Source organism: Procambarus clarkii, chromosome 26 (genome assembly GCF_040958095.1).
Source record: "Procambarus clarkii isolate CNS0578487 chromosome 26, FALCON_Pclarkii_2.0, whole genome shotgun sequence".
Classification (NCBI taxonomy): domain Eukaryota; kingdom Metazoa; phylum Arthropoda; class Malacostraca; order Decapoda; family Cambaridae; genus Procambarus; species Procambarus clarkii.
This window is the reverse complement of record NC_091175.1, coordinates 19040663-19057747: the sequence shown is the minus strand read 5'-3', so window position 1 is coordinate 19057747 and position 17085 is coordinate 19040663. Positions and strand designations below refer to the sequence as shown.

At 46.1% G+C, this 17085-nt stretch overlaps 1 protein-coding gene across 1 annotated transcript in view; it reads right to left on the bottom strand.

The window, feature by feature from the left end:
- The window catches only part of LOC123756847 (ly6/PLAUR domain-containing protein 2), a 206519-nt gene extending 191915 nt beyond the window's left edge, over nt 1–14604 (bottom strand). The window contains exon 1 of the mRNA XM_069331940.1: nt 14404–14604. Within this exon, the coding sequence (XP_069188041.1) occupies nt 14404–14470 (67 nt within the window). The 5' untranslated portion in view covers nt 14471–14604. The remainder of the gene's footprint in view (nt 1–14403) is intronic.
- Nucleotides 14605–17085: the final 2481 nt, after the last annotated feature.

Below are 17085 nucleotides of genomic sequence, written 5' to 3'. Positions count from 1 at the left end.
TATTTAAGTTTGCTTTTAGCGTCATTTTAGTGGACTCTATAAAATGAATAGTACCAAATTCTACTAATTGCTTAGTACGTCAATATTTGTACTATGATGCACATAGTTAAAAAACAACTTATCTAAGCAGGAGGATGGGTTGCTCTTCTCTCTCTCTCTTGCTTGGTATCTACCTGTTTACGGTCTTAAAGATCAAAACTATTCGCAATTGTTCAACGACACTGGTGGTCAAAGTTGTTCATTCTTGCTGTCAAACGGGAAACGACTTCTGTTCTGTGAAGTGAAGTCGTTTGTCCTTCAGACAAACGACCTGTCCTTCAAGACTGGACAGATTTCTAGAATTTAAATCCTCCAGCCAGACCACGCCATTCATAATGGCATCACATGTTAATCTTGTTACTCAAGAATGGCATTGATCAATTATAATCATAATTATTAATATTAATCGTATTATATGTAAGTTTTGATCAGAGTTTAATCAAGATAAATTCATAAATTCGTGGTCATTAAACATTAGGAATTGTTGAAAGTCTTTAAAATAAATTAATATATCACTTTAAATGTCAAATAATATTCTGGATTCATTTGTTTGCATTTTTTATCCTTATGAATATTGGAAGCTTGAGTGTATTTTTTTATATATAAATTAAACACGATATGTACAAAAAAGACAGGAAAACAAAAATATATACAAATAACTGAAGCAGACATGAAGCTGAAAAGCAGAACCCAGAACCTCAAATGTGAATAAACAATAAATACATAAAGAATCAATGAATAAGGAAACAAAACAAGCCAGAAGGGCCACACAAAACCAAAACACACAAACACAGAACCGGAAAAAAAAGAACTTTACACAAAGAATGAATCACATGAAAGACAGTGAGAAAATACACGACACAGTAAATAAGGAAACCCCAAACACCGGAACGCGCAGGAGCCGGAAACACAAACCACACCGACACATCTAAACCCACAAGCAGAAACACCGGAACACACAGGAACCGGGAACACAAACCACACCGACACATCTAAACCCACAAGCAGAAACACCGGAACACACAGGAACCGGAAACACAAACCACACCGACACATCTAAACCCACAAGCAGAAACACCGGAACACACAGGAACCGGGAACACAAACCACAACCACACACACGCAACCACCAACACCACAACGATACATACAGATACAAACCTAACACCGTAACACATAGGAAACGGGTGCAACAGGAACAAAGTCAAGAATACAAAGAATCCTCATATTTCTCAGGGTTAGCAGCCCTCGGAGACGTTTTAACATACGCATCCCAAGTTAACAACTCCCATTTGGTAGGGCGGACAACCGCACGACGCCGAGGACGCAGCATGAACTCCGGAACCACTATGTCAGGCGGAAACCCGGGCGGAGGCGGTCGCCCCGGAGCAGAGGATAACGAAGACGAAGGCTGAGGAGGCAGCAATACCGCTGCCGACGAAACAAGACACCGAAGACGAGAGCGGAGACTGGAGAGGCGGTAATACCGCCGCCGACGGACCAGGGGGCGCGGGCACGGAACCCACCGGACGAGCAGCCTTTTTCAGGACCTACACCATCCCAACATGCTCACCATCATCCTCGGCAGGAGGGGATCACTCTCCACGGGCAACCGGAACAAACGGACGCGAGCGAGGCATCCGAAGCAGGAACCAAGGTCCCCACCCCTACAACAGGGTCCATAAAGAGAGTCCAAGCCACCCGCCGAAACCATACCAGCCCTCTGCAGACCAATCTCGCACTCCACAGAGAAAGAGCCCTCAACATCACATTCAGCAGCCCACTCACGAGGGGCGACACACTCCTAGTCGTCCCATAACGCTTCAACACAGGTCGCTGATCGTCGGAACTGTCGCCACCAGCAGTAGACATCCGAGAAGAGCCCTCGGCCGGCCGTCCCACGGCGGGGAAAGTACGACCCCGAAGCACAGCAGCTTCGACGACAGGGGGCACAAGACCACATCCCACAGGTGACACTGGTACAGGAGACAGGGCAGGCGGAGCTGGCGGAAGTGAGAGGACCAACACAGGCGAGGGATCCCGCAGAGAAGAAGCCGGCCGAAGCGAGGAAGCCAACTGCAGGGGCAGGTCCTCACACCACCACCCGTACACTCACACCACCAACCGTATGCACGGGTACACAAGCCGAGGAACCCGGTAACACCACCTGGGCAGGAGACGGCAGGGAAACCTCCACCACACCATCACAAGGCGACAGGTCCGGAGCCACTAACGGGGGAAAAATCCTCCTCCTGAAACAAATTCCCTGGCGCAGCCGCCACACCAGTGCAGGCTGCCGCCTGGTACCCCTTAAGTCCACACCAAAAACATGTTCTAGGCTGTCCCGTGTAGAAGGCGCGCATGGTGTATTCCATCAATGTGACAGTTGATGGAACAGGAGACTTGAGACGCAGGGCGAGGGTCCTGGTACCGCTCGAGACCCCCTTTCCACCTGCCGGAAGAGATGGAATTCAACCAGAGTGACACCACGGTCCCATGTTTCCGAAATATCACCGAAGTAGGTCTTCTGAGAACTCAAAAGGGACCCCATACAGTGCCACATATGTGAGGAAGCAGCAGCGATCGGAGATAGAGACGGTACACCGTCATCCGGGAGGGTAAACGAACGTCCATCATAATGGGCCACGAAGTCTTTATAAACAGTCGGAGAACGGAACTTAACGAGCATCCGGTGGTTCGTGAGAAGCTGTACACCAAACACAACAGCTTCCTGAATGCGGAGCATATACAAAAGAACCACTTCCACGGCTAGGTACGACGCCCATCCAGAGAACTCCAGGCCAATCGTCTCCGAACGGCGGATTGGGGGAAGGGGGGGGGGGGTCCCCCCATGATGCCATACAAGCAGTTGGAGGGTCGCGCCCCCAGTCCGGACTCACCAACAGCTGGGTCAGCACTGAGAGCGGCGCGCAAAACACACCCTTACCCGACGACCTCTGGTGACCGAATCACGTCAATCTTTGTACTATGGTGCACATAGGTAAAAACAACTATTATCTAAACAGGAGGATGGGTTGCTCTTATCTTACCTGTTTACGGTCTTAAAGGTCAAAACTATTCGCAATTGTTCAACGACAATTCCTAATTGTCAAAGTTGTTCATTCTTGCTGTCACACGGGAAACGACTTCTGTTCTGTGAAGTAAAATCGTTTGTCCTTCAGAAAAACGACCTGTCCTTCAAGACCAGATATAAATATTTCTAGAATTTAAATCCTCCAGCCAGATCACGCCAATCATAATGGCATCAAATGTTGATCTTGATTACTCAAGAATGGCATTGATCAAGTTAAATCAAGATAAACTCATATATTCGTGGTCGTTAAACATTAGGAATTGTTGAAAGTCTTTGAAATAAATTAACATATGTCACGGGGGGTGGGCCGGGGCTCTGCTAGCACTCAGCTGCTAGGGGCTCAAAAGGCCGAATACTCAGCCCCTCCAACTCCCGGGATTCACCGGAGTCTCCTTGGTCACACAGGAGAGGACCAACAATGCCCACCTCCGCAGGTCTTTGCTTCCAACACAAAAGGGGGTGCCACTGATTCACCCTGGAAGCCCTTCATTCAAACACGGGGAAACTACTGTTAACAGTTCCGGCCTAGATCCGTGGAGGAGTGAAGGATGACTCGGGCTTGCCTTATAACCATAACCTCCCTGAGTCTTGCCTGCCAGACAAAAAGGTTGCAGGAACTCCTTTCCCGCCTGTCTTCTCTATCTTCTTCTTAACAAGGTCGCCAGCTGGGTTATTATATCTGCACCCCAGCAATGCAGTTCAGTGGGTGTATTATATATTGTTTGTAGCCAGAAGATTGCTACTCCCATAGATCTGCTACTAGACTGTCGGCCCAGGGTGCTCTCCCAGGAAGGTCTGTGTGGCTTTACCTCTCTCTAGCCACCACGTTACTAGTTGCCACCATTCAGGCACTGATACTGATCGGATGGCTAAGGGTACACTTTTATATAAGTCCGTGCTGTCTTTACCACTCTCCAGGCAATAATAACTTCTATAGAGAACGTAGTGTTCCCTAGGTACCTATGATAACCTTCGTGTATGCTCATAGAGAAATATTATAATGGAGGCACACTTAAACACAATGATAAAAGTGTGAATTTACTGATGCAAATTACATGATCACACATACAATCACAAGTAATACATGAATATGAAAATAAGGATAATAAGTCTGGAGATCGTCAGCCTCTTCTTCCACGACCTCCAACACTCCTTCAACTGGGCAGAAAGACAGGAGTCCCACACTCTCACACAGGAGGGCCTCTTCACCACGTCGGCGCCTCTTCTTCACTGTCCTGCCATCCATACACACTGTCCTCTCTGACAGTCCTGGACACAAGCTGCCTTGCAGCCTATTCTACTACTAAAGTATTAATGTCCTATTGCCACATACATAAGTAAATATTGTGGCCTAACTAGCCTACTCACAAAGGGGTAATGGGAGGGAAAATGATCTACCTTACATTCCTGGCTCACGACGCCTGTCCCTCGATGGTGTGAGGTTCCCACGCTTCCTGAGTCGATCCTTGACGATCCAGGAACGTTCCACAGGTCCTCAGGTGTCGTGGAGCCTTCGCGTCGTCGCCGTTCCAATCCCTGAGATTCAGCTACCCCAATCCTGGTTCATCGATGGGCACTGAGCTAATCACTATTTTCCCACACTCGCCCCTTCCACAAGGCGTTGCTCCTTGTCCTAGCAACGGTGTCGTCCTTCCAAAACCCTCAGTGGATGTGACCCGGTCACAGCTAGGCTTGCCCGCCACACCTTTCCAGGCCCTCAACGTCCAGCGTCGCCGCCCAGCGTCGTCGCCGAATATTTTCCAAGTTTGGCACTCTTTTGCTCAATAAACTTGGTTCCTTTTTGCTTCCCAGAAGCGCGGGGTCTCCAATACGTAAGATGGGCTGCGATAGCCAGCTCTAATCCACTAAGAAAGGCTTGTAGAGCCTCAAATCCTTGAGAGCTGACCGAGGTGCGTCCTCTCGCCTTCACGGTTAGGTCAACTCTGACGTTGGCGCCGCCTGGGGCACTCGGTGACGTCATGGCGGGCCCTGATTGGTCGCCCACGACCTAAGTCGGCCAATCAGCGATCGGCTAGTGTCCCTTCCAAAGCGTCATATCTGCATTAGGGGATACTCTTTCATTTTATATCAGGGCGCCAATTTCCCCTTACTTACAACTTATAATGTAACTTTCTCCCTTAACTGGCAGCCGGTCTGGTCGCCACATATATCAATAGGCTCCCTGAACCTCAGAGAATCAGTAGGGAGAGCTGATATGACTCTTAAAGCGGGCAAACGAAAGAAATAGGAGAGGGCACCGTAACACATATCACTTTAAATGTCACATTATATTCTGGATTCATTTGTTTGCATTTGATCCTTATGAATATTGGAAGCTTGAGTGTATTAGTAAATGCCTCAAAGGGATATGAATATTGTTGTTGAACAGTCCTCGAACAAGTGTTATTGCACACTCTTTGAACATGAAACAGTCAGGAACATCAATGGTTTGAATGTTCAATGGAACTTCAGTGGAACAAGTCATACAACATACTCCTGAGTCACACGACACACTACTGAAAGTAGTATGTCATATTCCCAATAAATCTTCCCAACTGATCAAATGCTAAATATCAGGTTAAGAGTGCCTTTAAATCTCTGAATTTCTGTCATTTGCAAATTGGAGTGCTTTTTTTTATGTCTTTCAGTGTCTAATTAACTTCATGAAGTAATTACCACTCAACTTTACGAAGTTAATATTGGAAAAATTACGAATTTGTTCACTAATATATATATATTTCGTCACCCAGACGGAATCACGGTGAACCCCTGGAAGAATGGTAGACAGTTGGTGTGGGAATACACTTGCGTTTCAACTTTAGCCAATACCTATGTTGACTTCAGTGCTACACAAGCAGGAGGAGCTGGCAATCACCGGGAAGCGGCCAAGTCACGAAAATACAGAGACCTTGAGCACCACTACAATTTTGTCCCCATTGCCTCAGAGGCACTTGGTTCCTGGGGTAAAAGTGCTGCTAGCTTTTTGAAGGAGTTGGGGTCTAAGCTAATCGAAACAACTAGAGACCCTAGAGCTGCCAGTTTTCTTTTTCAGCGCCTTAGTGTAGCCATCCAGAGAGGAAATGCTCACTGCATTCATGGTTCCTGCCCGCCATCTGAGGAGCTGGAGGAGCTGTTCAACTTGTGACAAGCAGCCTTGTACCCTGCATGTAATCAATATTGTAACTTTTTTTGAGTAATGACATTTTCAAATAAAGTTAGATAAATATACACACTTACCAAAAGAATAGGGGTGGTAGGAGAAGAAAATATCAAAGTGTTCAGTGAGGATCCACAAGGTCTTCTCTGAGTACTCTTTATTTTCGTCTCCGAGGCTATGGGTCCCTACACTTGCACCAGAGGTGGTATCCCCTTCTAGGTATAAAAAAAAATATATATATACATATATATATATATATATATATATATATATATATATATATATATATATTATATAAATTTATATTTTAATTGCAAGCATGCGTATAGGTACAATAAAAGCAAAACAGAACACAAACTAGAACAAAACAAGCAGAACACAAAAGAACAAACGCGCAAAATTACAAAATAACAAAAGTTCTAAATCCCAAAACACCGGCCGGAAGCGCCGACCACAACAACACAACAATAATTACAAACACAGTGGAATACAGTACTGAATGACAACATTACAACACATAGCAGCCAAACCCTCGCCCAACAACCCAAACATCGGAACATAATAATAATGCAAAACAAGCCTACTGGCCCCGTAAACCACACATGGAGAAGCACCAATACAAAATGATAATAACAAGGAAATACGAATATATAACAGAAACAAAAAGAAAAGCACAACCGCAATACATGATAATGAGAACAAAACCAGGCTGGGCCACGTTCTCGCAAATTTGTAAAGTCAATATTGACTTATTAACTACGTGCATAGGTGATATACTAAACATAATAGATACCCTTAAAAAGATTCATAGAAAACACCGACCTTACCTAACCTTGTTAGTATCTTAAGATAAGCATCTTATTGCTTCGTAATTACAATTATTACTTAACCTATTCCTATTATAGGTTAGGTAATAATTGTAATTACGAAGCAACAAGATGCTTATCTTAAGATACTAACAAGGTTAGGTATGGTCGGTGTTTTCTATGAATCTTTTTAAGGGTATCTATTATGTTAAGTATGTCACCTATGCACGTAGTTAATAAGTCAATATTGACTTATTAAATTTGCGAGAACGGGTTGGGGCCACGCTAGCAGCCTGAATGCCACCAAATACCACACAAATGCACAACCAGTACAATAAAAAAAACCATAATAACAGGACATCCACAACCAGACACTCACTCAAACAAACACCGGAACGCACAGGAACCACACACACACACACAATCCACACAAATAAACCCACAACCACAAAGCGGATCGCGCAGGAATCGGGAAAACCAACCCGCCGCACCCACCCACACACACATGCGACCCGCACCCCACAACCATGCACACAAATGGAAACAACCCACAGCATACAGCAAACAAAGGAATCCAGGAATAGGAAGACATTTCTCAGATACAGGAACATATTTCTCAGGAAACTTATCCAGAGGATACTTGTGCTTATAGGCCTCCCAAACCATATACTCCATGTCGGTAGAGGTACGATCCCCTGCCTCCGCGGGGCCCGCATAAACTCAGGAATTATCAAATAAGGTGGAAACGGGCACTCCCGATGCTCGCCGACGCAAGTCACATAACGAGGCAGGGGAGTGCGATACACCCCCTCCGAGGAAGCGGAAGACACCGAAGAAGCGAACGTAGGCCGCCGAACGTACAGGAGAAGAAGGCGATGGCTGCCGAGACGGTAACACCTTCACCGATACCGCGGAAGATACATAAGAGGCGGCCGGAGACCGGAGAGGCGTTGAAACCGCCATCAATGAAACAAGGACCGAGGAAGGGGTCACAGAACCCCCAGAGCCAGTAGCCTTTTTCAACACCACCACCAGGTCACCAAGCTCACCATGAACCTCATCAAGGGGGAACTACCCCCTCCCCCCCCCCCCCCCACTAAGAACCGGAACCATCCGACGCAGGCGACGCACCCGAAGCATGATCCACAGACACCACACCAGAAGGGAAGGCCGAAACACCGGCACCAGCAACTGCAGGCAGATGCCCCTCCGCCACCAACGTACACCTCTACGCAACCGGAGCTACCCCGCCGTCGCCGGAAGATTCACAGTCGTCGAAATTGCCAACTTCAGCCCAGGCAGAAGAAAAACGCCGGGAACGCTTAAGCTCCGGCCGCACATCATCAGATCCGGAGGCTGACTCGTGCAACACAAGCCGGGCGAACCGACGCTCGACGAAGAACGCCAGCATCTTACCCCACATGAGGTATCAGGCCGGGCACAGGAGGCGGCGCCGTATCCACCCCAGCTGGGACACACAGCGAGGGCGCAGTGACAAACGCAGCAGGTGAAGAATTCGAAGATGGGGGAGCCGTGCAGCAGGCAGTCAGAAGATCCACAGGACCTCCAGGGACATCAACCGGAGCAGGACGAGCACCTGACGGCGACACAACCTCCGGAGGAGAGGCGACCACAACAGGAGGTGCAACAGTCAACACAGGGGGCACAGCATCGGCCAAAGAGACTGTCACATCCACACTCACTGAAGCCTCCTCCACAGGAAGCGGCGGGAAATCCTCCTCACTGAAGAGGTTCACAGGTGCAATGGCAGGCGCAGAACACCCAGCAGCCTGATGGCCCAAAAGGCCACAACGATAACACGTCCGAGGCTGGCGGGTGTAAAACACCCGAACGTGGTATCCCAGGAGTCTCACGGAAGACGTTATGTCCGATCGTAGCTTCATTCCCTGGGTACGAATGTTCGTCCGCACACCCTTGAGTGTCCCCGAGGAAAACATGTGCAACCGCACACTAACAACCGTGCTAAACTGGCCGAAGTACCGCCGTAGCAGTCCCTCCAGAAACTCCAAGGGCGCCCCATGAACACTAACATAAGTGAGGGGCACCACTACGACCGGAGAAGATCACAGTAGCCTGGGGGGGCCTCGTAGCCTGGTGGATAGCGCGCAGGACTCGTAATTCTGTGGCGTGGGTTCGATTCCTGCACGAGGCAGAAACAAATGGGCAAAGTTTCTTTCACCCTGAATGCCCCTGTAACCTAGCAGTAAACAGGTACGTGGGAGATAGTCAGCTGTCACGGGCTGCTTCCTGGTGTGTGTGTGTGTGTGTGTGTGTGTGTGGTGTGGAAAAAAAAGAAAAAAACAAGTAGTTAGTAAACAGTTGATTGACAGTTGAGAGGCGGGCCGAAAGAGCAAAGCTCAACCCCCGCAAACACAACTAGGTGAATCCAGTGCCCGCACCGTCCGGCAGGGGTAAGTTACGCCCTTTATAGCGACAGAGAAACTCCCGATACACCACCTCTTCTGTAAACTTGATAACCGCCCGACGTGCTATCATCAACTCGATGCCATAAACGTCGACCATAGGGACATGAAGCATTTCACACAACACCAGCGCCACCTCAGGGTACCCAGCCTGGCCAGAAAACTCGAGGCCCACGGACTCAGCCGGCACTACAGGGGAAAGTGGGACCCCCATCTTGAAATCCACGTCAGCACTGACCAGACGGGCAGAGACGCACAAGCCTCTGAAGAAAGAGCAGTTTGAATGGGATGTTTACATTATAATAAAATGAACTAAAGTTTATCATATTTAAGCGCAAGAAAATAATTGTTTTGCAATTTCGCTTGCGAGTCTGCTTGTATTTGATTTTATGAGTTTGTGAGTCTTCAAACCTACGAATCAGTATCTAAACTTATGAGTTTGTGACTCTTCAAAACAATGAATCACCGAGTCAAAATGTTTGAGTTTATGAGTCAAAATCAATAAATTAGCCCGTCCTCCAAACAAAGACCCAAAAGGGATTCCACGCACCCGCCAAACCCGCTGTTTATGAATGAAAAACGGTTTACACACGACTCACAACTGATTTCGTTCGAACAGTTCTGGAACAAGTGCTTCACTGACGAATTTTGTTCGAACCACAACGCTGTAAATGCTTCACCCACGTGCTACAAACAAATAATCGCCAACAGAACCGAAACACCTAACCTAACCTATGCCTATATATGCACAATATGCTAATATATTATAATATTAATTTATATTTGAATAAATTCCCGTTTTGAATGAACAGCATGTTAAAATTTATGAATGCATCTGTTGGGTCGACCGCTGGATGGAATGGACTTGTGTCGAGGACGGGTTGCAATAAATTTATGAATCTTAAAAACAATGAGCCTGTTAGTCTTTAAATTTATGAGTTTGTGAGTCCATGAACATCTATGAGTATTCAGCCCGTCCTCCAAACAAAGATCCAAAAGTGATTCCATGCACCCGCCAAACCCGCTGTTTATGAATGAAAAGCGGTTTACACACGACTCACAACTGCTGACGTTCGAACATATCCGGAACAAGTGTTTCACTGACGAATTTTGTTCGAATCACAACGCTATAAATGCTTCACCCACGTACTACAAATACAAATAATCGCCAACAGAACCTAAACACCTAACCTAACCTAACCTAACCTATGCCTATATATGCACAATATGCTAATATATTATAATATTAATTTATACTTGAGAAAATTCCCGTTTTGAATGAACAGCATGTTAAAATTTATGAATGCGTCTGTGGGGTTGACCGCTGAATGTAATGGACTTGAGTCGAGGACGGGTTGGTGTATTATGAATTTATAAACCTCTGAAACAGTATTATAAAAAACTACGAATTTATTATCTCAACCAAAGATTCTGGGGAGTCTTCAGCTCTACGAACATGTGATTTTTTCTATGTTTTAATTTTCGAGTCTGTGTAAAAAGAAACAAAAATACCAAAAGACGTTATTACTGTAAACAGCGTCATTAGAGCGAATAAACCGAACGTTCAGCAGTCTGCAACGAGCATTAGACGATGAAGCAAGCAAGCAAGCAGGCTGGCGTCCGGATACATTGCTGCTGGCTTCAAGCAGCGACAATGTATCCGGACGAGTGAACACACAATGATAGTGCTTGTAGTGGTGCTTGTTTCCCGTTATCGAGACCCAACTTGGGTCATTGCCGGTCGTAAAGGTAAGAGAGACTTCTCTCCCACTCTTTTCCACCCTCTCACCCCCTCTCTCCTTCCCTTCCTCCCCTCGTCTCTCTCTCTTTCTCCTCATTCCCCTCTCTGTCTTCCCACTCCCCCTCCTCTTCCAGCAGTCAGCGTTGTTGTTCGAGGGTGCTCTTATGCAAGTCATATTGGAAGTCTGGTGTGAAGAGAGGTGATATGGGTTGGAGGAGGAACAGTGTGTTGGACAGGAAATATTGGAGAGGGGGGGGGGGAGGGAGGATTATGGTTGGACAGGGAATATTGAGAGAGGGGATGTTGTTGGACAGTGAATATTGGGGGGGGGGGGTTGTTGGACAGGGAATATTGGGGGGGGGGGGGTTGGACAGGAAATATTAGAAAGGGATGTTGTTGGACAGGGAATATGGGGAGGGGGTGTTGTGGGACAGGGAGTATTGGGAGGGGGGGGGGAATGTTGCTAGACAGGAAGTATTGCGGGAGGAGAGTGTTGTTGGACAGGGAATATTGGGGGAGGGAGTGTAGTTGGACAGGGAATATTAGGGGAGGGAGTGTAGTTGGAAAGGGAATATTGGGGGAGGGGGTGTAGTTGGAAAGGGAATATTGGGGGAGGGGGTGTATTTGGACAAGGAATATTAGGGGAGGGGGTGTTGTTGGACAAGGAATATTAGGGGAGAGGGGTAGTTGTTGGAAAGGGAATATTGGGGTGGGAGGGATGTTGTTTGACAGGGAATTTTGGTAGAATTGGTAGTTGTTGGGCAGGGAATATTGGGGAGGTTGGGGGGAGATTTTGTTGGGCAGGGAACACTGGTGTTTCTGGATAACTATACTAGGCCTAATACTGTCACGATAAAGTGTGTAACGCGACAACTTTTCGACCCAGATTATGGCTATGGTAATACAGAATGCTACAGTTTGACTTCCTCGTGAACTGGTCTATGGTGATACAATAGGCTACAGCTAGGCCTGTAGCCTATACTACACATAAGGGCCATAACTGGCCGACCCCTCACAGTGTTCAAGAGAGAACTGGATAAGCACCTCCAAAGGATACCTGATCAACCAGGCTATGACTCATACGTCAGGCTGCGAGCAGCCGCGTGCAACAGCCTGGTTGATCAGTCCGGCAACCAGGAGGCCTGGTCGACGACCGGGCCGCGGGGACGCTAAGCCCTGGAAGCACCTCAAGGTAACCTCAAGGTTAGGTAAGGTAGGCTCGCCACGAATACAAGGGTAATCACGATAAACCCGAACCCGTTTCTGCTCGAAACGCTGCGCGTACTAGTCTGCCCGAAACGCTGCGCATACTAGTGGCTTTACAAGATTGTAATTACCATACTATGTATCCTCACAATCCCACTGTACCTTCTTGTATACATATAAATAAATAAACAAATAAAACAGCCTACAGAGAGGCTCTCTATCGTACCTCTGGATATCGCGATATAAACAGTGAGATTTCCTCATATGTCGAGCTCATGATCAAAGCAGTTTCGTGTAATTAGAGGAAACTGCCGAGGCGAAACACCGAGGATGACTTAAAGCTGACACTAACAGTTGGAAAGACCACGATCTCTAGCATGTTAATCTCAATATTCAGTTGTTTTTATCACGTAGTAGCAAAGGGTAAATTAGATATACTGAATGCATATATTTTATACATAATATGTATATAATATATGCATTCGAGTGGTTAAGGGATCCTGTACATCAGATGCATTGCTTCTGGCAGTATGGGTTCGAGTCACTTCTGGGGTGTGAGTTTTCAGTTGCATATATGTCTGGAGACCGTTCAGGCTTGTTCGCACATAATATATATATATATATATAGGGGCATGATATAGGGGACATAGCCCTATATACTTAGGGGCATGATTTTCGGCTCTATGCTTTGCATCATAAATTACTGTGTGATTTGGATAAATATTCGACATATCTATTAAGAGAATGTATACAAAAAGTTCATTCAATTATGAACAGGTATCAAACAACGAGCCACTAACGCACAAACTCTCACTGGCATTACCATAACCAACGCACCACAAATTATTTCGTCTTCACCATCCAGCTAATTAACCTGCGTTGTTAGCAACGAGAAAACACTTTTAAATAGCACTTCTCAATCTTCATGACGCTAGCTATGTTACAGTGCTATAGTTTAGAGCCCCTGGAATATTAACTTTACATTAACTCTACACTCTACATTACAGTGTGAAATACAACAGAAATACAGAAACGAAAGTTATAATTTTGTTAAGGCTGCCAAACACGCGACGAAACTGCGACGTTGATACAACGTTCGAAGTTGTTTTAATAACTAACAAGTTGTATCAATTAATATAAGAAGTTGTAACAACGTTCTAATACGTCATAAAAACGTTATAACAACATGTAACAACTTTATTACAAGTTGTAACAAGCGGAAAATAGGGAGAGTTACGTTGTGTGCTTGCAAGGAAGCTTACTCAGTTGCAATTACTGTTAACACAATGCTGTTTGGAAGAAATATTCCCGGAACAAGAGAGGGGGCCGAGCTGGGTGCAAGAAGTGCCGGACCACCTGGGTTATAGTGAGTATGTGGACCTGCGGACCGCTCCAAGCAGTGGCCTTTTGGTCCAAGGTACTACAAAACAAGTCCGCCCCCATGTGCCGGGCTTGGAGAGTGGAAGAACTCTCAGAACCACCCTTCCCCAGGTATATATACTGCAGGTGTGCGAGAGAACAACAGTCAACTGAGTCAACAGTGCAATCCTGTTAGGATTTATTCCCAGATTATTCAATCTAGCGTCATAAATATAGGACTCAAAGCCGGCAAATATACAGAAAAAAATTCTTGCAGTTAGAATCCTTTGGTACTCTGGTGACGCATTCTTTCCTTGGTGCAAACATCCTTCTGTCGTGTTTTTAACAGGCTGAACGTTAGAAGCAAGTTTCATAATATATTCTATTTTCTACCAGGTTCCGGCCGACAATGAGCAAAACAAATCGATTAGCCAATAAATCAAAGCACGAGAGCCGGATTTACCTTGCATGTACAGGCGATATATTCCCAATCACCTCAGCATCCAAGCAAAAGTACTAATCAAAAGTCTGCCCCAAATCTACATACAATACTTTACCTGGTAAGAGGAGGAATGATGTGCGTGTCTGGGCACACTCTGGACGCTCATCCAATTTCACCACCATGTTCTAAATATTTTCTAATAGATGTACCGCACTTTTGTAATTAAACTTTGACGTAGCTTTTAGTAATTATTGGTGAGGACGCGGGAGGGACGCAGGCAGTTCGCGACACAGACAGATGCTACTCCGCGCGGGGGCGAGTGGTGGTTCACTACTCCCTGACCCGTCCAACCATCAACAAGGTAAATATGAGGACACTCGCAGCTTAGCGATAGCTGTCAGGCATCCCGTCCTCATTATAGTTCGTGCTGATCACAGCCCGTCCTCATTATAGTTCGTGCTGATCACAGCCCGTCCTCATTATAGTTCGTGCTGATCACAGCCCGTCCTCATTATAGTTCGTGCTGATCACAGCCCGTCCTCATTATAGTTCGTGCTGATCACAGCCCGTCCTCATTATAGTTCGTGCTGATCACAGCCCGTCCTCATTATAGTTCGTGCTGATCACAGCCCGTCCTCATTATAGTTCGTGCTGATCACAGCCCGTCCTCATTATAGTTCGTGCTGATCACAGCCCGTCCTCATTATAGTTCGTGGTGATCACAGCCCGTCCTCATTATAGTTCGTGCTGATCACAGCCCGTCCTCATTATAGTTCGTGCTGATCACAGCCCGTCCTCATTATAGTTCGTGCTGATCACAGCCCGTCCTCATTATAGTTCGTGCTGATCACAGCCCGTCCTCATTATAGTTCGTGCTGATCACAGCCCGTCCTCATTATAGTTCGTGCTGATCACAACCCGTCCTCATTATAGTTCGTGCTGATCACAGCCCGTCCTCATTATAGTTCGTGCTGATCACAGCCCGTCCTCATTATAGTTCGTGCTGATCACAGCCCGTCCTCATTATAGTTCGTGCTGATCACAGCCCGTCCTCATTATAGTTCGTACTGATCACAGCCCGTCCTCATTATAGTTCGTGCTGATCACAGCCCGTCCTCATTATAGTTCGTGCTGATCACAGCCCGTCCTCATTATAGTTCGTGCTGATCACAGCCCGTCCTCATTATAGTTCGTGCTGATCACAGCCCGTCCTCATTATAGTTCGTACTGATCACAGCCCGTCCTCATTATAGTTCGTGCTGATCACAGCCCGTCCTCATTATAGTTCGTGCTGATCACAGCCCGTCCTCATTATAGTTCGTACTGATCACAGCCCGTCCTCATTATAGTTCGTGCTGATCACAGCCCGTCCTCATTATAGTTCGTGCTGATCACAGCCCGTCCTCATTATAGTTCGTGCTGATCACAGCCCGTCCTCATTATAGTTCGTGCTGATCACAGCCCGTCCTCATCAACAAAGGCCAATATTCATTCCCTCCAGCCCCCAAACTTTCTGTTTATGAATAAAAAAAACACCTAAATACACGACTGCAACCCGTCCTCAGGCCAGGCTTATTAGAGCTGCGACCGTCTCCCAAGACGCCATTCTGTCTTAACACACTGTGTGATAAAAACAACTTTGTTCTCGTATGTAAATTAATGTCAATATACATTGAATTTCTGTGCATAGTTAGGCATTGCTTAGGTTAGGTGTTTTTTGTTCGTTTGGGGATTATTTGTGTTTGTATTACGTGAGTGAAGCCTTTACAGAGTCGAGCAGACGACGTCAATGAAGCACTGGGCGAGAGAAATACTTACATCAGTTGTTAGTTGTGTGTTAAAGTCTATTTCGTAATAAACAGAAGATTAGAGGCTGAACTAGCGAGCATTTGGTGGTTATTCATGAAGACGCAGTGTTGTATTTGATGTTCGTCGGTGAAGTCTTTACAGCGTTGTTGTTGTTGTTCGAACAGCGAAGTACTGTTCATTAATTGTTCGAACGTCACCAGCTTTGAGCAGCCCGTCCTCCAAACAAAGATCCAAAAGTGATTCCATGCACCCGCCAAACCCCCTGTTTATGAATGAAAAGCGGTTTACACACGAATCACAACTCATTTCGTTCGAACACTTCCGGAACAAATGCTTCACTGACGAATTTTGTTCGAACCACAACGCTATAAATGCTTCACCCACGTACTACAAATACAAATAATCGCCAACAGAACCCAACCACCTAACCTAACCTAACCTATGCCTATTTATACACAATATGCTAATATATCATAATATTAATTTATATTTGAGAAAATTTCCGTTTTGAATGAACAGCATGTTAAAATTTATGAATGCGTCTGTGGGGTCGACCGCTGGATGTAATGGACTTAAGTCGAGGACGGGTTGCTTTGAGTCGTGTGTAAACCGTTTTTCATTCATAAACAGGGGGTTTGGCGGCTGGATTAACGAGCGTTTGATCTTTGCCCGTCCTCCAAACAAAGATCCAAATTCCATTCCATGCACCCGCCAAACCCCCTGTTTATGAATGAAAAACTGTTTACACACTACTCACACAACCCGTCCTCGACTCAAGTCCATTACATTCAGCGGTCGACCCCACAGACGCATTACATAAATTTTAACATGCTGTTCATTCAAAACGGAAATTTTCTCAAGTATAAATTAATATTATAATATATTAGCATATTGTGCATATATAGGCATAGGTAGGTAGGTTAGGTTAGGTGTTTAGGTTCTGTTGGCGATTATTTGTATTTGTAGTACGTGGGTGAAGCATTTATAG